Consider the following 19,518-nt stretch of genomic DNA (forward strand, 5'->3'; position numbering starts at 1 on the left):
TGTCTGTCTGTCTCTCTCTCTCTCTCTCTCTCTCTCTCTCTCTCTCTCCTCCACCATGATGCAAGACCTTGCCACAGGGCCCAGAGCAATAGGGCCAACTGACCACAAACCGAAACCCCCCCAAACTGTAAGCCAAAACTATTTCTCTTACATACCCATCACCTCAAGCATTTGTCAGTGACAGAAAGCTGACCTTTGAAGGGCTAGATGCAGCCCACCCAACATCTCTGGAAGATACTGTTTCTCCTGGCAACAAAGAACACCCCCCCCCCAATAACTAATATCTAACTGCTATGGAAACTTGGGCTTTCTTTGATGGACAATTTTACAATTTGTTCAGTTCTTCATTTATCACACTACTCACCAGTGTCCCCTGGGCAATTTAATTCTTAATTAATTCCCAACTACACTAATCAACAACTCAGCCGAAGTAAGAAAGAGTAAGAATGTATCTCTTCAATCAAGAACCTTGAAAATACACAAGAGAACTCGGGGAATCTCCCAGGGAATCTCCCAGGGTGGCTCCCAGCTCCGCACAGAACCAGCCTTTGGGTTTTCCAATAGGGTTTGTTGCAGCTTCCAATTGCTTGTATTGAAACGATGATTGTCCTGTTTGAATTATTGAGGATGGTCCCAGCTACAGTTTCCTGTACGTTTCGATGAATATTTAATAAAAACCCAAGAGTTTTGAGTGATTATGGCAATTTTTCAAGTTGAAGAAGAGAAGAGAGAAAGACTGGGAACAGAAAAGGGAGGGTGACCGTAAGGCAAAATTACTAGAAGCAACACTCAAGTTTTAATCCTGGCCCTACGTAGCCAGAGTACACATGCAGCTCTGTTCTTTGCATAAAAATCTTCCATATGTACACATGGGGTGTGAGGAAAAACCCTGGAGGGCAAACACTAGATTGTGAGACATTTCCGTTTTAAAAAAAAAAATGAGGAGATAAAAAAAAATATCAAAACCAATCCACACACTGGCCTGCCCCAACCTAGTCTAGCTTGCTTCCACCCCTGGGAAACCCCTATGGTTAAAACACACAAGCCGGAAGGGGTTAGCCTCACCTAGAGCAGGCGTCATGGCGGCCATGGGCCCTGTAGGATCCAGCTGGAATCCACTCATCATGAACTGGGCATCCGAAGCGGTATTGTCCATCTTCAGGTTGGGCAGGTTCATGTTCTGGGCCAGGTAGTACTGGTAGAGCTCAGCCTCGGCGGGCGAGGGGAGGCTGCCGAGGCCCAGGTGGCGGTTGTGCTGGATCTGTGTCATGTTCTGTTGAAGCAGCATCATGTTGTGCATGTGTTTCTCACTGGTCATGTGGATGCGGAGGTTCCTGGCCACGTTGGTCTCGTAATCGCACACCTCACACCGCCACGTGGGTTTGGTTTTTGGTTTGGTGGGGGAGGGGGCACCGCAGGAGCTACCGATGTTGGCGGCGGCCGCTGCTGCAGCCGCTGCAGCAGCCGCGGCTCCGGCGCTGTGGCTGAAGACCTGCTCGCCCCCTCCGTTCTGCAGGTTCTGCATGTTGTTGAGATGTTTGTCAGACTGCATATGAATACTGAGGTTGCCTTTGGTAGTTGTGGAGTAGTTACACACCTCACAGCGGAAAGGCTTGTAACCACACGTGTAGCTCTCGCCTCGTGCCAACCGCGGGTGGGGCTGCCCGCTTTTGCAGTAGACGCAGGAGCCCCCCGGCTCCGGGTGCTTCTCCTTCATGTGGGCCTCCAGTGTCTGCTGGTACTTATAGTGCCAGTTGCACTTGGGGCACTTGAGCGTCTTACACGAGTTACGAGAATGCATCATGGTCATGTGGCCGCCCAGCGAGCGTGAGGAGCCCAGGACCGTGTCACATTTGGGGCACTCCACACCGCTACCTGAAGGGCACTCCCCGACCCCAAGCTCGCAGAGGGAGCCAGCGTGCTGGTGATGAGGGGCGAAGCCCCCATCGTCGCCCTCTGTGCTTTCATTTGGTTCTGGAGCTGTGGCACTGTCTTTATTGGCACTTTCGTCAGCGAAGTCCAGCCTCCTGCCCTCTGCCACGTTGGCCCTGACGCCCTCACTGTTAAAGCTTAAACGACTCCTCCGGTTCGCACCATCAAAGACAACAAAGTTAGAAGCAGAGTTAGAAGTGGTAGAAGCTGTGCCCCTCGACAGGGTCTGGAGCACATTAGGCATTAAGGGGGAGTTAGAAATGCTTTGGTTTGAGAGAGCAAGGTCCTTTTTGCTGCTACTACCTGCCGGGGCCCCAGACTCCTCGGGAGGCCGGTCCTCCAGTCCCACCTCGAGCTCATTTGGAAAGAGTCCTTTACAGCCCTCCTCTTCCTCTTCCTCTTCTTCCTCCTCCTCTTCCTCCTCCTCCTCCGCCTCTTCCTCCTCCTCTTCCTCCTCCTCTGCCTCCTCTTCCTCGGCAGGCTCTACTTTCTCGGAGAAGCAATCCTGATCCCCCACTTCCTGCTTATCTCCTTCAACTGCCCCAGAGTCCTTGCCCTCTGAGGATTTGGTAGGACTAGAAGCCAGAGGCCCCAGGGGGACTGAGGTAATGGGGGTCTTCAGGACCGAGCTGGTGAGCCCGCCAAGGTTCAAAAGGGTGCTAGGGGTCAAGAGACCAGCCTGGGGCTGCTCAGGGCCAGCAGCTACGGCTGGGAGGGCCTCCTCCCCTTCCATGCGAATGCCACTAAATTTACCATAAAAACTGTGTCCGGGGCCTATGAGGTTAGCTGTGGAAACTAAAGGGTGTTGAAAGTTTTTGTTTTTTGGTTCCAGAAAACTTACAAGGGGTTCCTTGTCTTTGCCGATCCCTTGGATGATAGCGGAGATGTTCTTATTGCTAAGAAGTTTCCGCTCCTCTTCACTCAGGGTCATTCGATGGTCGTGCACCGCGTGGGTCACAAACGAACGGACATACCCAAAGGAGAGTTTGCACAAGAAACACATCAGAATGGGTTTCCTCTTGCCGTAGAGCACAAAGCCATCGAATTTGGACAGGTCCACATTGTTGGGAACATCTTTGGATACGCAGGAGCTTTTGGCAGAACCATCACTGTTCAGGTAATCCTTGTTGCTTTTGTGTCGCACGTCAAAAACGCGGAAGCTGTGCAGGACAGGGCTGAGCCCCGCCAGGGCTGAGGTATTCGGGAAGGCCTGGTCTGAGCCCTCAAACCACTTCCCGAAGGATGAGGCTATGTGGAAAGTGTTGATGATCTGCGGGTACACGGGTGCAGCACACGAAGGGTCCCCTTGTTTCCCCCCCACCCCGGGGAGAGAGTTCAGGAAGAGCGAGGGGACGGCCCCGCTGCCACTGCTGCTGCCGCCACACGCGGCCCCGCTCTGGGCCAGCTGGCTCAGGCTCTCAACAATGTATGCGGAGCCATCTGGCTGGTAGAGGATTTCCCCCGCCAGGTTCTCCACATCGCTCTCCTCCTCGCCCTCCTCGCTGGTGTCGCTGGCACTCTCCTCTCGCAGGGCCGGAGGGGGGTGCGTGCCAGGGCAGTGGTGCTCCATGTAGGTCTGGAGGCTGGAAAAGGAGGCGGAGCACTCGTTGCAGCTGACCTCCTTGCTGGCGGGCTCGGCTGGCGGCCCAGCGGAGGTGCTGCTGTCCGCTAGGCGCTCATTGAAGGGGGCCCTCAGGCTGTCCAGGGGCCCATGGCTCTCGCCTGTGGGCTGCTCCATGCTACTGGGTTTGTCGGGGAGGTGGGTGCTGTTGAGTTCAGTCCATTGCCGGTGCTGAGGGATCCCGCACCCATTGTCCTTCCCCGAGACGACGGGCGAGTCACAGCCTTCCATGGTAAGGCCTGCGTGAAGCTTTCATTGCACCCAGTACGGATCGGACCTGAAGGGCGGAGGCAAGGGGGGGTGGGGAGGAGGGAGAGAGGGGAAAGAAAGAGAGAAAGGAAAGAGGTTAGGAGGGCCGAGGCTAAAGTCCCCGCATGGGGGGCTCTAAGAAGCTTCTGTCCACACCCACAACACAAAGCTTGCAGGGCAGAGGGCAGACTGGGGGACATGGCCCTGCACAGTGCAGTACAGAGAGGGTAAGAGGCACCATGGACGATACAGCCGGGTCCATGCAGTGAGTGGGAAATGGGGATGTGGTCAGAGGCACGCCTCTTAGACTTCACACTGTCTGTCAGCCTCCAGTTGGATCCATTGGAATTTTCACTCTATGCCATCGGGGCTTAGAGACAGGCTGGGCAGGAAGCCACAGTGGAAGAGGTTTATCATCTTTCCAGTACCCAGTGAGGTCACAGAAAGGGCCCTCCTGCATACAGATGACCTACATGAAGTCATCTGTAGCTGACTGATCGCATGGGGTGGGGGGACACCAGGGAGGATGAGAGGAAGAAGCTGTGGCCACCTTCAGAAAGAGACTAGCAAACTGAGGCGTGTCCAGTGATAGAGAGAAATCAGAGGTACTTTTCAATGCCTGGGTGTCAGATTTGTTAAGTTCAAAGGTCTTCAGGGTTCAGAGGGTAAAGGTAAAAGCTTAAGTACACCCTGAAAAGGGCCCAAGGGGGACAATGGCCACATCCCTCCCCTTCGTGTCTCCAAAACATCAGAAGTCACATTTCCCCAAGCAGTAACCCTTACAAGGTAAATCAACAGAGGCGGGTGCCACACTCTGACCAACAAACTGAAGATACCCCAAAATTCTCATCTCCTTCATCCCAAACCAGAAAAGTGTCCTTGTCTGGAGCTCAGAAGACTTTAACAGTGAAAACTAGGAAGGCACCAAGGATGAGACTGGCCAGACTTTCAATGGGTCAATGTCTCCTTGGGGAGCAATACCTCAGCCCATCTGCAGGGAGCCTGTTCGCCATGCGCCACGCATGGGGTGGTTTTCCCCTAGCAAAGGCAGAGACAGCAGCTGGGCTTAGCAAAGCTCGCTTCCACAGCTGCCTCTTAGTTATTAGTTGCTACCCCAGCAGCTGTCCTTCGGCCCTGGGGCTTTTCCGTTTCCTACTCCAGAGTGCTACTGAGCTGAACTTGCCCTCTGAGAGCTCATGTCCCTGGGGAAGGTAGCAACAGATCACAGGCTGCCTGGCTCCCGCACCATCACGGCAGGGGCGGTTATCGCCTTGCTGCCGTCCTCCTACAGGTGGCTCAGTACCTCACGGGGTACAGTCTTTTACCCACAGACCCCGGGCCATCTGTCCCCTGCTCTGCCATCTAGCTCATTCATGAGCAGCAGACAATGCGTTTGGCTAGGTTTCATCTCCCCCCATCGCCTGCCAACCTTGTCTTCCCCTTTGTGTGTTTCTCCAGGCTTGACTGCACAGTGAGCCAACAGCTCCCCCTCGGGAAAAGAAGGAGAAGGCAGGCTTGCAGAAGCCTCCAAAGAAAGCACTTTTCCGAAAAAGATGTGCCACGACTGTTTTAAGACTCGCACGTATGCACTTGTCCAATCAACTGATAACCTTGGTCTCTGTGGTGGTGAAGTTCTGTGTGTGCCTTAGAAAAGACCTGTTCACTTGAAACAAATCTCCGCACTAAACCACCACCACCCCACACACACACACACACACACTGTGGCAAACAAAACAGAACTTCCCATAAGGCTTAGCTGGCATCTAGGTGAGAATCTGGGGAGGCTCTTCTTACGGATGCCCCTGATTGGCTAGATGACACCTGATTGACAGTTCAAGCCCAAAAGGATGGCAGGTCTGAAGGGGCGGGAGGGTTAACAGCCCGATTGTAAAATCAATGTCATAAATGCTTGGTAAGTTACAGGAACATGCGGGAAGGGGAGGCCGCGATTGATAAAGGAGAAGGGCTTTGATGCTGCACCAGGGACTTGTTTATTGACAGCGAAGCCAATCTCCTCTTCAGCCTGGGCTGGGCCAGAGAAACCTGCTAGCATTTACCAATTAATTGGTGGGCTTTGCTTGCTGGGCTCTCTTCTTCCCCATCCATGAACTGGCCAGCTAAGGGGCTGGGGCTTTAAAAAGAGAATGGAAGGAAGGAAGGAAGGAAGGAAGGAAGGAAGGAAGGAAGGAAGGAAGGAAGGAAGGAAGGAAGGAAGGAAGGAAGGAAGGAAGGAAAATCTCCCTTAATTTGTTCCCTACTCCCAAGTGGGTGACTAACTCTGAAAGACGGGGAACTGGGGGGCACTGGTTCTGGGGAGTCGATCCCAGAAAGGTGATAGTTCATAAGAAACAGGTGGAAAGAACCCAGTTTCCAGACCCAGGCTGCCTGTTTTAGAGCTTCCTTTCCTCCATACACACTGACCACTGACTGCAAGCGAAACTTTTTGAGGAGCCTCGTCAATAGCACTGTCCTGAAAACTGCAGGTTCGCACACCACCCCAAACAGAACCATCAGGCCCACATCATCCCTGGGAACCTGAATTAAAGTCTGAGCTGCTGTTTCACTGCCTCATCTCCAGACGACCAGCCTGTCTGTGCTGGTTTCCACGCTGCCGAGTAAGCAGGGGCAGGAAGGCTGCAGTGCACCCTCTGCCTCGGTCCCTAGCAGATGCAGGGAAGAAGGAATAGACAGGGGAAGGGGGTGGGGTGGGCTGATGTGAAGCAATCTCTTCATCCTGCCCAGTCTGGCAGCTCATGGGCCTCGGGGCATCCACTACTCTCCCACCCAGTGTGCTTGCACTGTTTATCAGCCAGTCAATAAGAAAAAGGTAGTTCTTACTTAAGGAGGCAGAAGTCAACTCGGCAGGTCGATCAGCACTCTGTCTGTAAACATGGTTTCCCGTAAAATCAATGCTCTTCAGTTACAGAGGGCGGCCTGGGAACCAAGTGGGTCCCCACACTTTCACGGGAAGCCCTGCCACTCAGCATTCACAGACCTCTCCTCAGCCCCCTAGCCCGCCCCTCAAGCCCTGACCCCATCCCACAGACGTTCCAGTCTGGCTCACCCGGAACTCTCAACCCTTCCTGCAGGCCAGTTCTTCTTCCCCTGGCCACTCCCACAGGTTCCCTTTAAACGGCCTCAATACTACACTCCAAGGCTATTTGCTTAGGAATTCAGTTCACATTTTATAAGGCGCATCTTTCCAATGACAAAATTCGAGGGTAGACGAGGAAGTGATTCAGCAAGCATTTGTACATACACACACACACGCACACGCTGTTGCTCAATCCTTTGCTCTGCTTAGCATTGAAAAGTACTCAGTGCACAGAATTCCAACACCTCAAGAATCCCCCAATACAAAGAGGGGTGTGTGTGTGTGTGTGTGTGTGAATATCACAATTCCCTGTTTTAAAGCCCATTGCAGTTTTGGGAATATCAATCTCTTTAAAAGATTGCTTTAGAAGGGTAAAATGCTACCAGGCCCACCACACTCATCTTGGCAACTATCCCCCCCCCTCTTTCAACTGAAGGGTGTTTGCTATAAGGAAAGTTCTGTCTTAGTCCATGAAGGAATCAGAGGCAGGAGGGAGAGATGAATGAAATGCCACGTCTGGGAGGCTGGGGAGGGGTGTGTGGCTCCGAGGAAGGGGAGGGGGCTCCTGCTGCTGCTTCAGCTCCCAGCGAATTAAACGTGAACAGTCACACTGTGTAATTTTAAATTGTTAATTAGCACAGGGTTAATTAGGCGGTCCTTTCACAAGGGGCTGTTTGGCAGAAAACCAAGAAGGGAAACAAAGGGGAAAGCAAGAAAAACAAAGAGGATAGAGACAGCAAGAGAAACTGTTGCCTCCGTGGATAACCTGCAGGGCTTCGCCAGAGAGGTCAGCCAGCAGGCAAAGACACCGGGTCCTCTGGGGACTCTTCGCCCTGCCCCAGGGAGAAACACAGGGATCAGCCTTCTCCTGGGACCCAGGCGGTGCACAGCACACGCTGCCAACATGTTTTGACTCAGCAATTTCTTCATTCTAGGAATTTATTCTAAGGAAAGAACCCAGGAGATGTGTGGACATATGAAATTGTTCATAATAAGATTTGTGACAGGAAAAAAAGGGGAGATGGAAATAATCGGGCAAAAACAGACTAAATAAATTACAGTTCGTGGAATTCAACATGTTATAAGGCTGATGACGCTAAAGAAACCATCTTCAAGAGCTGGAAGCTGATGGGCTTCAAACTGAGTAACGTATGCGTTGCTAAACACAAAGCCATCCTCATAGATGTCTATTAAAAATTTTAAGACAGTAAATTTGAGAAGGTGGGGTTATAGGTGACTTGATTTCTCCCTTGTGCCTTTGTTTTTCCCCAAAGCTTTTTTTAAGCCTTTATAATGGAACCGTCACTTAAGGAGTTAGGCATGGAAGCAATACCATCAGGCTTAATCATAACCGCTCTAGGGTGGGTGCTATTCTTATACCCATTTCAGAGATGTAAAACCGAGGTAGCCTAAATGACAAAGCCAGATAGTTGCTGTAGGATCTGAGTTCTTAGCCACCCTGTGGATATTATTCCTTTGATGTCTGTGGTCAAAAAGGCAACAAATATTGCTGACAGCCAATATTTGCTTTAGATCTTCATGTACCCAGAGACTCAAGATCGGGGACTGCTCATTCCTACCAGTCCAAACAGGAGAACTCAAAGTGGCCCTCTCTGTTTATCTGCATAGCATCAGAAGGCTAGAAGAGAACACGTGAGCAGGGAAGCCACAGAAAGCCACGGACAGGTCCAATGTCCTGGTTTCTTTTTTGGAAGGGGCAAAGTGGGGCCAAAGAGATGGCCCGGGGGTTAGGAAAGCTCGCAACTCTTGTAAAGACCTAAGTCCCAAGCTGGGCTCACAATACCCTCGACGGACAGCTCATGGCTGCCTTTGAGTCCAGCTGCTAGGGTTCTGGCACCTCTGGCTTCCTTGGGCACCTATACGTGTGTACATGTGAGAAGAGAGGGGAGGAGAGCAGAGGGGAAGGGATGGGATGGGAGGGAAGGGGAGTGGAGGGGAAGGGAGGAGAGGAGTGGAGTGGAGTGCAGGGTCCAGAGAGATGGCTCAGTGGCTAAAAGCCCTTGCTCTTCAGTCCCCAGAGTTCCCCAATGGTAGGAGGACAAAACCAACTCTGAAAAGTTATCCTCTGAACTCACACACAGTGCCAATCCACGATCACAGGCATGCCTGCACACACTTCAGAAACGCGCTGAATGATAATAAATAATGGAATCAGAAAGGGGCATAATCTAAGACCCATAGGCCTGGAAATGCATCCGCTCGCCCAGTATTTAATGTGAAGCTACTATATGTCAGATGCTAGGGAAGGCTGATGTTCTCTTGAGAAGGGGACCATGAGTAAGCATGGTGTGTGTGGGACACTGCCTTCCAAAGCCAAACAAGGGAAATCATGAAGTAAAGATATTAAAGTTAAAAGAATGGTCTAGGTATGGCAGTGTGTGCCTTGGCATTTGGGAGGCAGAGGCAGGCAGATCTCTGTGAGTTCCAGGGCAGTCTGGTCTACAAAGTGAGTCTATGACAGCCAGGAATCTTACACAGAGAAACTCTATGTGATTAGACGTTGCAAATTCTCCCTAGGTTTAAACAGCTTCCGCTGAGCGAGGAAGACCTCTCAGCAGAGGGGGAGAGCCTCAGCAAACGGCCAGTGAGAACACACATAGAATAAACCAAGCATAGACTCAGTGGCCAGAGAAATGCAGCTAAGAGCGTTCGATGAGGTTCCCAGAAAGTTTTCCATCTCAAGGACAAGATCTCTCAAATGATAAGGTCTGCATGATCCCACAGCGGGTGGGTGCCGTGGCTTCAGGTCCACAAGCAGTCTGAGGCACCCACTGGCCGGCTCCCTGACGCTGTTCTGTCTCTGTTACACTCATCTAAATCAACAACTTGGAGAACGACAGCAAGACGACACGATCACCATGCAGGGCAAGGAAATTCAACAGGAAAAACTAAAGGTAGAATTGGGGTGGGGGTGACTTTGACCAGTTGGAACATGAGACCCAAACTAACAAGATGGAACTGCTACAAGGTTAAGCTTGAAGTTGCTGAGTCCACACATGGTCAAAGGCAGGAATTCAGGTCACCCGGTTGTCGTGACTGACTCTCTTGTTGACTCAGGTGTCTCAGCTGGGAACATACGAGGTCAGGCTCCACGTGGCTCACCTCTGTATCCACGACAACCAGGATGTGATAGCTGATTAATAAAATGATGGATGGGAAAAAACAAACAAACAAACAAACAAAGAAGGTCATGAGAGAAATTATAACACATGGAGAGAATGAAGGATAACCCATGAACACATCTCCCCCTCATCCCTCTTCACGCTGAGAGATGCCTGGCCAACAGAACTGGAACGGGTCTTTGGAGACATAGCCAACACTTAGGCTAAAGCAGGAAGAGGGTAAGACGCACTCAGAGCAGCGTGAGCTGACGTCTCAGGTGGACAGTGAGCTCCTGTCAGCCACACCTGGCATGTCTGGAGCAAGAAAATAAGAAAGAGCAGAGGGGGGGCTGGAGAGATGGCTCAGCGGTTAAGAGCACTATCTGCTCTTCCAGAGGTCCTGAGTTCAAGTCCCAGCAACCACATGGTGGCTCACAACCATCTGTAATGAGATCTGATGCCCTCTTCTGGTGTGTCTGAAGACAGCTACAGTATATTTACATATAATAAATAAATAAATAAATAAATAAATAAATAAATAAATTTAAAAAAAAAAGAAAGAAAGAGCAGAGGGCTGACACATGATGCATCAAATAAGAATTCACAACTCCATGCAAGCAAGCAAACAAACAAACAAACAAACAAACACATGTGACAGCAATGTTCTCCCTCAGGGTAGAAACCTAAGGAATAAATACACCAAAACTAAAAACAAACAAAACAAGACTGGGGAGTCCAGAAATCACCCATCCTTCCGTGACCATCTAACAATAATCCATCCAGAGGATAGATAGTGGACACTCATGAAAGGAAGAGCGCTTTTAAAATCTGAGTTTTCCTCACAGCAGAGAGGCCGGGCAGATACCAGCTTAATCAAGTGACCAGCAATGGGACAGACAGACATACACTGTACAATTCCTGGTGGGATACTTTGAGAGGAACACGACACCGACTCCCTGCCCGAAGCATCACATCTGAATCTAATCAACAAGGAACATCAGATGAACCCAGAGTGAGGGAGGTCTACAGGTCATCCTACACTCTTCAGAGACATCAATGTCATAACGGAAGGACGCATCGAAAAGTGTTTCATATTAAAGGTGACTGGGGAGGAGAGACACACGAATGCAGCAATCCTCTGGGGCTTTCTTTTCCTATAAGGAGCATAAGAGAGACAACCGGCAAAATATGGATGTGGGTGGGTTAATGGGAGCCTATGTCTGGCATGCTTACACTGGATAGTCTGTTAGAAGATGTGCTTGGACGCACGAGGAGGGAGGCATGGTGCCTCGATTGTCAAATAGTATAAGGAGCCCCCTCCAATCCCAGCACTGAGAAGGCAGAGGCAAGAAAGCTATGCAAGGTAAGTTTGAGGCCATCATGGGCTACACAGTAAAACCGTGCCTCGCTATTTAAAAAACAAAAGTCTTAATGAGAAACATGTGCAAATATGTAGTATGTATATGCACATGTATGCTTAACACACATGTATGTAGTAAGATGACTACAGATGAAGACAGGAATTTTTTAATAATTTATTTTGATTTTATGTGCACTGGAGTTTTGCCTGCACATATGTGTATGTGAGGGTGTCAGATCCCCTGTAGCTGACATGACATATTGCTATGAGCTGCCACGAAAGGCTCGCACCCAGGTCCTCTGGAAGGGCAATCAATGCTCTTAACCACTGAGCAGCTTCTCCAGACCAAGAACAGGAATTCTCTGTTCTGCTTTGGAAACTTCCTTTTATACCTGCAATAATGTCAAAAGAAAACCGAACTGTCTAGAACAAAACTCTCCACATGTGTGTGTGTACTATAAAAGGCCACCTAGATGTATAGGTCCTCATCCTTACGGAAAGTTCCCTCTTGCCACAGCCTTGTGAAAGGGCAGAGGCTGCAAAGCTGGACAAGGAAGTATGAGAAGAGAAGAACAGAACAGAAAACACTAGTCTTCCTTTCCTGCCGCTGAGGCTTATGGGTAGAGTCCTCCGGTTGAAGAAGACAAATCCATAGACCATTTTAACTAGGGTAGACTTTCACATAACACTCAAAAACAACAACAGCAAAAACAAGATAGATCACAACTTTTGACTACATTTCTTACCTTATTGAAAAAACAAACCCACACACAGTTGAGTCCCATCAAGGAATTCTAGTGGCCCACCAGGTAAATAGTAAGTCTACACTAAAACAATAAATAAATAAAAATAAAACTACTAAATAAACATTACTAACACTCTAATACAAACACACACACACACAGAGAGAGAGAGAGAGAGAGAGAGAGAGAGAGAGAGAGAGAGCGCACAATCAAAGGAAGTATTAAGGGCACTTGCTGCTCTTACAGAGAACCTAAGTTTGAACTCCCAGCCCCAACACTGGGCAGCACATAGCTGCCTATAAGTCCAACTCCAGAGGGGGATTTGATACCTGTGGCCTCTTCAGACACCTACACATGGCACATATCCACACATAGACACTTACACATAATTAAAAATAAAAATAAATCCATAAGGAAACACTAGAAATCTCGTCCAAGGGGGTGAAGAAATAATGCCCAGATGTGCTTTTGCTTGGAGCCTGGTGAAGAGTCGTCCCGTGCTTTACACGCTAACAGCATCTGTCTATGCATCTGAGGCTTGCGAGTCGGGAAGCGATAAACCATAAACAAGTGAGATTTCATGGGCTTAGGGATGATTTCCCAGCAGCCTTAAGGAGGATTCTGCGAGTGCGACCAGGGGACACATGCTTGCACAGATCCTTCGCAAAACAGGAAGCCCACTGTCCAGAAGGCCCCAAAAATATAATCTCACCCCCGAGCTTCGTGTTGGCTAATGAGCGCGCCCTTGCTACTTGCGGCCTGAACATAAATCGACCGGGAAGTGACAAGTGCTGGCTCAGTCCGTTCAGCAAGGAACACAGGGCCACCGAGATATTCCGAGTACCGTGGGGGCGGGGGGCGGGCAGCGGGCAGGGGAGTCATGAGATCCAAGACAGGGAAAGCCTGGTGTCAGAACCCAGTCTGTGCTGATTCTCCAGAGAACTTCATTGATAGGAAATGACAAAGAGGAGGGGAGATGTTTCTATGACAAAAACATTTAACACATACTATATTTGTAGCTAGCATTCTAAATATGGGTTTGGGATTTAGTCACCCATTTGATACTTGTCTCAAATCAAAGGGGATCGTCCTTACCCATCCACCCTAAGTCTTGTGGAGACCCAGCCTTTGACACTGCGGGCCTAAATGTGATTTGATCCCCAAAGAGCAATGAGCACACACACTCTGCCTCAGAGATGAGAGGCCACTCAACCAGAGGAGGTGCTTATTTCCTGGCTGCATCCGTCACCACCCCTCCCACCCAGCAGGTACACAGCTGCATGGCCCCATCTTTGCCTATCCCTGGGTGTCTTCTCAGCTCTATTCCCCCCCTCCCAGGCAGGCTAAAACCAACACTTAACTGCTGCCTTTGGTGGCATCCAGAGCTTTTCTACCTCTTCCCAAGTCCTCCTCAAAGGACCCCTTTTCTGGATCCTTCCTCCTTGCTGCTTGGGCCTGCTGAGCGCAAGCAGGGAGATGGTGTGTAAACAGGCCATCTGGCACCTCAGGATGTTACATCTATTTTAAATAGCTTCTCCTGATTAGAGTAGTGAGAGGTCAGTGTGTATACGTATAGGTATTATGTATGTAAAGAAGTCAATAGCCACATAGAGGCCTTCGAGCTAAAGGAAAATCGCTTGCAATCCCACCAGCCAGAGAACTTGAGAACACAGAGAAACAGGCAGTTTCCCATGCCTCTTCTCTGTGTGTATCTATAGTTACGAGTTTTCTCTATCAACCTCAGATGCCCTGCTCCTTATAAGGGGAAGGATTTCTCCTAACTTAATTTAGCATGCCATTTTCCCATGACATCAAATGTTCTTCCTAAGTTAGCACTAACAGCCCCAGAGATGCCGCACCTACAGACACAAGGTAATTTACCAGATGCTACTACATTTAAATAGACAGTTAAATAGTCCCCAGTATTTCACCATTGCATCTGCAATAAATGCCCATGAATTCTTGTATGCATAAGAAAAACCATACATGTGAGCAGCCGCCATGCTGTGAGTCCACCCAATAGCACTAAGTGGCTCTAAGCACCTTAGTGACTACGCCGATTCATTAGATCCTTGCAAGAACCCATTCTACAGACGAGAAGAGAGAGGCCTGTAAGGCTGAATACAAGCTGTAGGGGTCTAAGTCAGCTTCTGAAACCACAAACCTAGCACTTGCCCCTAATATTCTGGCTCTGTTTCCCTAGCATACTCTTCTAAGGAGGAAGATGGCTGCCCCTAAAGAGAGGAATATTCAAGACTCTGGCATGTGTGCCAACCTGTCTTCCAACAAAGTTCTTCCAAGTCCCATTAGCAACAGTCCCTGGCCATCAATTTTCCTGCACCACCAATAGTGATATACTTACTTGCTACAAAGAAAAATGTTGCTCCAGCAGGTAAGAAACTACATTTCAACCTACCTCCTCCTTTTCTGGTAAGACTGACTACATCTGCAGCTGTTTGTGGGGTACATGCTATTTCTATGACAGGAGCTGTTTTATCCTTTGCCCTAGTGATTAATACAAAGGTTTCACAGGACTCTACTGCCGGTGGTCCCTCCCACTGGACTACACCAGAGTCCAGTGTCCCACACACGGCTGGACTAGAGTCCCACCTACTCACACCGCGGCTCGGACAACGCTCTTCTAGTCCCTCCTCCTTTGGATCACAACACTTCCGGACAGTGGATGCTGCCCCTGCTCCACTTCCTCAAAAGCTGTCTGCCTGGTCTCTGGTGAGTTCCTCCTCCCTTAAGTGATGACAGAGGACACCAGACCACGATGTACCAGAAACACCCGTGGAACTCAAGGAAATTGCAAAGATGTCAGGCCCTACTCCACACACACACACACACACACACACACACACACACACACACAAGTCTGCTGGTAAGGGCCAAGCATCCCTTCAAGTGAGCGAGGGGACACCTCCATCTCCAGGATTCCACCTCTCCATCCTAGGTCATCCATGCCAGCCCCACCTTGGGCCAATGGCTTGGGTCAACGGCTCCCACTCTTTTACATTATCTCCTGCCATCTCCCCTGCACTGAGAACTGCTCCCCACTGTGTCCTTAAATCATCTCCCTTTGCTTCTCTGACATACTCTCTTGGCGTCCTCCCTCGCTGATCTCCACATCACCTGCCCTCTTCCCATTCCTAAGCTCTCTGGGTTATATACTTTCCAATAAAAATTCACTATGGTTGCAACCCGCAGAAATCCCTCCCCGTGACTCTCCTACTGTATTTAAGCGTTGTGGTGCTTCTTCCCCTTGGCTCTCTGCTCTTATCTCTGTATATCAACTACCTTAACTACTTCTGTGGTTTCAATTACTGAAATTACGAATTGACTCCCAAAAAGTCCATTCCGGACTTACGGCATGAACGCCCGCCCTCCTGCTTTCAGCAGACCACAAGCTGTCTCTAAGTGGCTAGCTTGCCACCACTCACAACCCGCCCTGGCAAAGCATGCCTGAAGGGAGCTAGCTGCCCCTCACTGTCTGACCCCGTCTCTCTGGAAGGAACCTTTGGTACCACCTTTGATTGTAGAAAACAAGAAAACCAGTTTATGCTTTCTCTCCCCTGCCCAAGAACCCACGGCCAAACTACTTAGTCGAGTCTTAAAACTCTCCACCCTGACTTTCCGTCCTCTAGGGTCCTACCCTCTCATTACAGCAATGCCCACTTCCACTTCAGTTCCAAGCTTCTGCAACAGGACATCCCAAACCGAGAGTGGGACCAAATTTGGCCTAATAACATTTCCGTCTTAATGCAACACAGTCCATGACGGTGACAACTCTTGCAGTTAGCGGTGGTGGAACAGCAGACATGTGTGAGTTTCTTTTTCCTTCTTCCTAAATTCCCCGAGAGGAAGTTTGTTTGCAGCCTAGCTCTGAGCAACCTCAGCACACAGACTTTCTTTTCTTTCCCTAAGAACTTGAGTCTTCCTTCACTTAGGGTAGCACAAACCCACTGCCTCCCTGGTGCGTATCTGAGCTGCAGGCTATTCTGAACACCTTACGGCCACTGTTTACGTGAAATAAGGGCCACTTGAACAAGGCACCTCCACGCTGTGATAACCAAGGGACTGAGAAAACAGCAAGGGATGGAGATGGGTGTGGTGAACAGCACAGACCTACTAGGCAGAGGGATGGCTCATGACTCGGATCAAATAGACCTAGATGGCAGGAGAGTCCGCCATACTGGTTGGGGGAAACTTACTACCCATGGCACCTCAGGGAGCTGAAATCGCAGAAAGCCAGCCTGGCTAGGGAGGACCCCAAATGTCAATGAATCACCTGCTGCGCTTCCTGCCCAGGAGGGTCTTCTTGCCTCAACACTCTACCCTTAGGATTTCTCATCTCTGGGCCTGCAGCGCCAAGCTTGCCTCGGAATTTATCTGGGCCTTTAAGAGACACATGATCAAAGTTTCCCTTGGGTGATAAACCCCTGGACTAGTAGTGATGGAACCCACAGAGAGTTCTCTCCTCTCCAGATCCCTGAAGTCATCTCCACCATTCCGTTCTTCGATAAAATTATCTCCGCTGCCTCACCTTGGATGCTTCTAGCTCTACAACTGGACCATAAGTCGCAAAGATTGGCTGCGTCTCTACAACTGGACCATAAGTCGCAAAGATTGGCTGCGTCATTGCGAATCCCCTAGCATGGCACACATGTAGCATGCGATGGATAAATATTATGTTTTCTCTATTTCGTGCAGTGGTTCTCAAACTGTGGGTCACAACCCCACGAGGGTCACATATCAAATATGCTGCATATCAGATATTTATAGTACGATTCATAACTAGCAACATTACAGTTATAAAATCATGATGAAATAATTTTACCACAACATGAGGAACTATAAAAGGGCTGCAGCGTTAGGAAGGCTGAGAACCACTTTTCTCGAGTAATCTTAAAAAGTGGGAATATGTGAATCTCTGCCTTCATTTCTTTCTTTAGAGTTTTTTGTCTTTTGAGACAGTGCCCTACTATGTAGTCTTGGCTGGTGAGGAGCTCACTGTGTGGATGAGACTGGGCCTCAAACTCACAGAGGTCTGCCTACCTCCGCCTATGAGATTCACACGCGTGTGTACGTGTGTGCATCTGTGTGTATATGCACAGATACATGTACACACATATTCAGAAAAGATACAATACTGTATAATAGTAATAATAATAACAACAACAATAATAATAATAATCCACAAAAGACTTTTCTGTTTATCTCAGTATTTTGTACTTTTTGGTGTTAGATTGGTTATTTCTCATTCTAAAGTTGCTGAAGGTCTGATGCAGAACAGAAATCTAAGAAGCCAAGCAAATCCCTGAGTGCGGCTGCTCAGAGGGAGAAGCCTCTCAGGTCCAGCCAATATGAGAGTGGACTGTGGTTTCGGTCTGGTAGAACAGGTTATCAAAGCTAAGTTCACTAGCAAGACACAAAGAGGAGCTCACAAGTGTCCCTGAACGGCTGGGTGTTCCTCTTCCTCGTCTGAACAGTCCTCTGGACAACAGGCGGACTGCTGAAGTTCAAGGCTGTGCGGACTTCAGAGAACGCAAACCTAAGCAGAGGCCCTGTTTACATCAGCGGCTCAGGGCTGCAGCAAGAGGCGGGCCCTTCAGCTTTCTTTCATGTATGTCAGATTTGTGAGATACAAACTACACACCACCAGAGAGGCTGTCCTCTGGTCTGAGGGCAGCCAAGTCCAGTACCTAAGAGTACCACCCAACTCTCCTGGGAGGGAGAATATGTCCACACCAACAACTCAGCCAGCCAGTTGTCATCCTTTTCTGAGGAAAGGAAAGTTTCCCCTTCCCCCCACCAGTAACCACCTCCAAATGACTCTGACATAGAAGCTCCTTTCCCCTTTCCATGAGAAGGCCACACAGTGCTCGATCACCATTAGTAGCTCAGGCAGGAGGCTCGGAAAATGGCACCCAGATAAAACAAACAAGCGCTCCCCTTCGAAGACTCATTACCAGGGCAACACACACGAACTTGCACGCATGCACACACACACACACACACACACATGCACAGCCTCTCACTTCGTAGCCAGCTCTTCAGATGACTCCACTGGGCACCTACACAGACCCTTCCTATTCAAAGAGCACAATATGGACAACGGTCTTGCCACAGAATTCTCTGCTTAAGACTCATTTTGCCCACGGATGTGATTCGAGACACCTCAGATCCACACAGGGCTGGGGAGTTACTTCTATTTTCAAGTTTCTTCCTTACTGCATAGTGGGAACACTGCAGGTACTGTGGCTAGGCCCTGAGGCCTACAAGACAGGTGGAAGTGGGCTGGGCTGGGTTTTGTTGTTTTTTTCTTTTTTTCCTGAGCATGAGTGCGAGGTTTCCAAATTCCAAAAACAAAACCCAACATCAAGGAATTGGGGGGTGGGGGGTGGCTTATATAATCAACTGGTAACAGTTCTCTGCCTCTTCCCCATTCCTCAGATCAGTTCCAAAATCTATTGCTTACACTGTTCTGAAAAGATGTCTTCCCCATTGGCTCCTTCAAATGGCAAACTTGATAAGTGGGAAACCAACACAGGAATATTAATTTCTCCTTACCCCACTGGGAACTTCCCCCGCCCTCTCGGAAGCAAGCAACTGCAGCTACGATAGCACCCTCACAAAGCTAGCAGAGGCGATCCAGAGGTCTTTCCCCTCCTGCTGATCCTGGCGCTGACTCTGGGCCAACAAGCTCCTAAGAAGAATCGCCCAAGCCAGGCTAAGTAGTACTTGGGTTAATTATGCTTGCAAGTCTCCTATGTGAGCACTGTGAAGAACGAACAATTGAGTTTGGGAATGTGTGTGGTTGCATATTTTTCTTTAATGGCTTCCTGAACACCCTGGTTAGGCCTGGTCCCATGGGGGAAACTGCCAGTTGGCGTCATCCAGGATGACCAATGGAGTCATCCAGGGTGACCAATGGAGACCAGGATGCCACCCACGCTAAGTGCCATCTAGAATGGCAGAGGAGAAACACACTTCTGCGACCGTGCACACGGGAAGCCCACGTGCTGGATGCTAAAAGACATCGCTTCCTTCAGGAACTGCCTCCCTCTGCCACCCTGTCACCTCTGGAGCTATGAACATTGCGCCAGAATGTTCCATCAGCCGTTCTAACCTTGGAAAGGGCTAGGAGGTAAAATTTCAGACATTAGGCCATCACCAAAGCTGGATGAAGTTAAACCTGCCTTGGCTGATGGGCCTAACTTCTTGGGCTTCAACCACACAGAGAAAACTGGGGTTCTGGAACCCCTCGGCCTTTAGTTTGAAGCCACAGAGCACAATGCTGATCCAAGACACCACTGGCCACTGTAAAGATCTTCATTCATTCATGTAAGAAATATTTATTGAGGGCCTACAACATACCCACAGCCTCCTTCCTA

General features: G+C 49.5%; 1 protein-coding gene across 1 annotated transcript in view; it reads right to left on the bottom strand.

Annotated features, from left to right (window-relative positions):
• Zfhx3 (zinc finger homeobox 3) overlaps window positions 1-19,518 on the bottom strand; it is a 244,358-nt gene that overhangs the window by 159,203 nt on the left and 65,637 nt on the right. Inside the window, 1 exon segment of the mRNA XM_052166279.1 lies at window positions 1,066-3,830. Coding sequence (XP_052022239.1) covers window positions 1,066-3,784 — 2,719 coding nt within the window. The 5' untranslated portion in view covers window positions 3,785-3,830.

The sequence above is a fragment of the Apodemus sylvaticus genome, chromosome 21 (genome assembly GCF_947179515.1).
Source record: "Apodemus sylvaticus chromosome 21, mApoSyl1.1, whole genome shotgun sequence".
NCBI classification, from domain to species: Eukaryota; Metazoa; Chordata; class Mammalia; order Rodentia; family Muridae; genus Apodemus; species Apodemus sylvaticus.